At 32.3% G+C, this 4,260-nt stretch overlaps 1 protein-coding gene across 1 annotated transcript in view; it reads right to left on the bottom strand.

Moving 5' to 3' along the window:
• Positions 1 to 786, bottom strand: part of LOC107466236 (tonoplast dicarboxylate transporter) — a gene marked incomplete in the record, with an annotated part of 3,761 nt that extends 2,975 nt beyond the window's left edge. The window contains 2 exon segments of the mRNA XM_016085226.3: positions 1 to 155; positions 290 to 786. Of these exon segments, the coding sequence (XP_015940712.1) occupies positions 1 to 155; positions 290 to 760 (626 nt within the window).
• Positions 787 to 4,260: the final 3,474 nt, after the last annotated feature.

Genomic DNA, 4,260 nt, shown 5'->3' with positions numbered 1-4,260 from the left:
CCCGGCAGCCTCTGCAGTATCCCCGTTGCCACCGGCATCATCATCACCGCTGCCGCCACGTTGTGCATCCACATACTCACGAAGAATGACGTCCCACATAGACCAAATAGCAGCATCGCCGGATTCAGTGGCTCTCCACAGAACACCGATGTCACCTGTATATATATGTGTGCCCCAATTTCTTCATCATTATTCCATTTTACCATAACAAGTTAAAACTATATATACTCTAGCCTGTACTAGAACAATCAAAACACACAACACACACGATGAGGAAATAAAAACTGACTTTCAAGGCCAATCTTCGGTGGACATTGTAGCGTTCAACAGCGAGAGCAAGGATGAAACTGCCCAAGACGAGGGTAATGACGTCATCCATGTAAGAGTGTGCAACAGCATCAGCAGAAGCAATCCCAAAGAGCGGGAAGAGGAAGAGGGGGCACATGGACGTCACCGGAAGAGGCACCGCGGTGGTCACCCACCATGCGAACACCCAAGCAATCACTGCAAGCATGTTCCTGCTTGTGGCGGGAGCACCATCCAGCTTCACGAAGAGGCATATAAGCAGAGACAACATGGGTCCAAGTAACACGTAGAAATTGTTGAGACTCAGAATGGATTTCAGGCAAGCGTGTCCATGTGTTCGTTGTTCGATTGGAAGAAGTGGGGCCTTTAGATTATTATACATGCCACCACTGCCGGAAGTGGATGTGGGGGTGTGTTCTCCGCTCATTTCTTCAGAGCAGATATGGCTGTACATTGCAAGCAGGGGGATTTATATACTGAAGTAGTTGAACACGCATGGGGATTTATATTTCTGATTGAGAAACTAGCGTTACTTTTATTAAAATCTAACTAGTATAATTTCTCATTAAATATAATATCGTATCATTAAAAATATTAATAATAATAATAATTAATAGCTATAAATTACTAAATATAACACTATTATTTCTATTTTTTTCATATAGTACCTAGTTTCTTGGTTAGGAGAAGGTGTGCCCAAATTTGCTTTCCCTGTTTAAGAGTCACTTGTTATATACAAATATATTTTCATGGAAAGATTAATTGAAAATTGTTAAATATATATTTAACTAAAATTTTATATTTTAATTGGCCTATTAGACTTTTTCCTTTATATATAATCTCATATATATATAATTACTGAACCAAAATACTTGACGGGTATTTTTCTTAATAAAAATCAAATTAGATTAAAATTTATATGTAGTTATTTTTAAATAATATTGATAATTAAAAGTTTAATAATCTAACAACATACTTTAGTTTATATTTTTAAATATTAATAATAACTAATTAATAATAAAAAATAATAAATTTTAATCATTTTTTTTACTAAATTATTATCTAAACATTACACGTGATTTGTCACCGTGAAAAACTAAATTAATTTCTTCTAACGAAAACCTATAGTCATCTTTGTATCTTTAAAATTATAATATGTCTATATCCACTACTTTATAAAAACACTTGAGCTTAACGCTTCTGTAACGTTTCTTTCAAGTTAGGGTTAAAATAAGCTATACTTATTTTAAGATGACACTTTATAGTGGAATTCTAAAATTAAATTTGATCACATAACATGAATAGCCGAATAGAAATTTATTAAATAAGCTATCTCACATCATCTTACACTTTCCCAGTTTCCTATTGAGAGATTTTTTTTTTACAGGAAATAAATTTTATAAAAATTAAGGAAAAATCTATTTGTATCATTTTTTAATATACTATTAAGTGTACATCAAATCGTAATTTTTTTTCTTATTTCTTACCAAATATTTTTAATATTAAAAATAATGTGTAAAATACACAAAAGTAATGCATGCCATTCACAAAAATCGAAGTCAAGAAATAAATTTTATTAGGATTAAGATTAGAAAATATTTATTTACAATAACAATATTTATTTAAGCCGAATTTAGATTATGGATTTTTTATAAATACATAAATTACAAAAATACGTAAAATATAAATTAATTACATAAATGCGTAATGCACTACAAAAAAAAATCTGTGGTTACAGTGAAAAATTGTGATAAAAAATTGATGGTCACGATTTTTGACCTATTGTCACGATTTTTTCACTGTGGTCTATTTTATCGTGGCCATAGACTTATGGTCACAATTTTTTTTATCTATGGTCACTGTTGTAATATTCAAATTCTGGCACTTTAGACCACATTTTTTTACCGTGACCAATAGTCACCCTTTCATTAAAACCGTGACCATAGCCTAATCTATGGTCACGTAACTTCTTTGGTCACCCCACTTAAAACCGTGACCATAGCCTTTATGGTTACCTCACATTAAAACCGTGACCATAGTATTATCTCACCGTGACCATAACCTCTATGGTCACCCCACTTAAAACTGTGACCATAACCCTATTTATAGTAAAATCGTGATCATAGCCTCTATTGTCATCCCTTCTAAAAACCGTGACCATATATTCGCCGTGACCATAGCCTTATCTATAACTTATTTTGTTTTATGAGATTTAAATTTTTTAAAGAATAATCACATCCCAATATGATTATAATCACAAAATAAATCTAAAAATAAAAAATGATAATCAACAATTAAGATAAGTTGTGATTAAAGTAACCAACTAACATATCAATATAGTTGAGTGAATACACTTGTCTCAATCTCAGTTTTATACAGTGATATATACACTAACACTAAGTAGGCACTATTAACAGAATTGTTCCACAGGCGTGAGAGCAATACAATTCAGACTCTGCCAGGATAGATTGTTTTTGGTATTGCTATTTTTTCTTCTCAACGCTTGAGAACTTTTGTCTCAGCCACTTTACCATTTGAAAGCTCAGCACCTACTTCATTAACATGCAAAGTAAAATCACATTAGATATAAACACCTACAATTATTCTTCTTCAACTTAGGAAAAAAAATATATCATTAAAACATATATACATCACACATACAATAGCTAGTACACACTATATAACACACATCCACATCATAGCATATGACACATCATAAAATAATATAAAGTACTTGAAGAGATACAATATATATTACGAAAGTACTTGAAATCCTCTAAATAGCTTCTTTTTGTTTTTAACACTTCATTTTTGACAGACTTCGTTGCAACTCTCAATTCCTATAAAACACCAAATAATATAAATATAGCACAAGTAAAAGAAATGGAAATAAAAAATGATGCAACATAAATAACAAAGTAAACTAAAAAGATCTAGATTGGCAATCGACAAAACTTAGGTAAGTGTGCTCCTTATTCTTCGAATTCCAGATTTAAATTTTGAAAAAAATCCTAATTTTCAAGTTTCTTCTTCTCCTCAAATATACTTTGTTCAAGTTGCAAAGAAATTATTAAAGCATGTTTTGTAATTTTAAATGCTAAAACATTTCAATATTAATCAAATCATCATTTACTTTTCAAAATTATTAAAGATAGTCCTTTTACAATTATAGGAACTTTATTATATACGAAAATAACAATGCTGCATAGTTTCAAATTAAACATTGCAACATAAGAACTATCCATGGTTGAATAATGAGGAGAAAAGTGAAAAATGAGTATATCTCGGCGGCTGAGACCCCTTGCTGTGACGGTACAACGCCGTGACATATTTTGAGTGTACCCGAAATATGTGTTATGTGAGAGATCAGATACTGAGCATCCGAGTTACGCTTGGATTTGAAAATGGATCTCAGCATCCAAGATACTTGTAGAACTTATAATTCTGGTCTCATCATCCAAGATATGGTCAAGCGTGTGATTCGAGTCATAGCACCCGACATATATGTATTATGATTTTGGTGTCTCTGCACATTGATGAGCGGATATTTTATACGCTTTTTGGGGTAATTTCATGTAGATTTTAGTATGTTTTAGTTAGTTTTTAATAGATTTTTATTAGTTCTTAGGCAAAAATCATATTTCTGGACTTTACTATGAGTTTGTGTGTTTTTCTGTGATTTCAGGTATTTTCTGGCTGAAATTGAGGAAGCTGAGCAAAAATCTGATTTAGGCTGAAAAAGGACTGCTGATGCTGTTGGATTTTGACCTCCCTGTACTCGAAATGAATTTTTTGGAGCTACAGGAGTTCAATTGGCGTGCTCTCAATTGGGTTGGAAAGTAGACATCCAGGGCTTTCCAGAAATATGTAATAGTTCATACTTTGCACGAAGATAGACGACGTAAACTGGCATTCAACGCCAGTTCCATGTTGCAGTCTAGCGTTCAGTGCCAG

Source organism: Arachis duranensis, chromosome 1 (genome assembly GCF_000817695.3).
Source record: "Arachis duranensis cultivar V14167 chromosome 1, aradu.V14167.gnm2.J7QH, whole genome shotgun sequence".
Taxonomy (NCBI): Eukaryota; Viridiplantae; Streptophyta; class Magnoliopsida; order Fabales; family Fabaceae; genus Arachis; species Arachis duranensis.
This window is presented reverse-complemented; position numbering and strand designations above follow the sequence as displayed.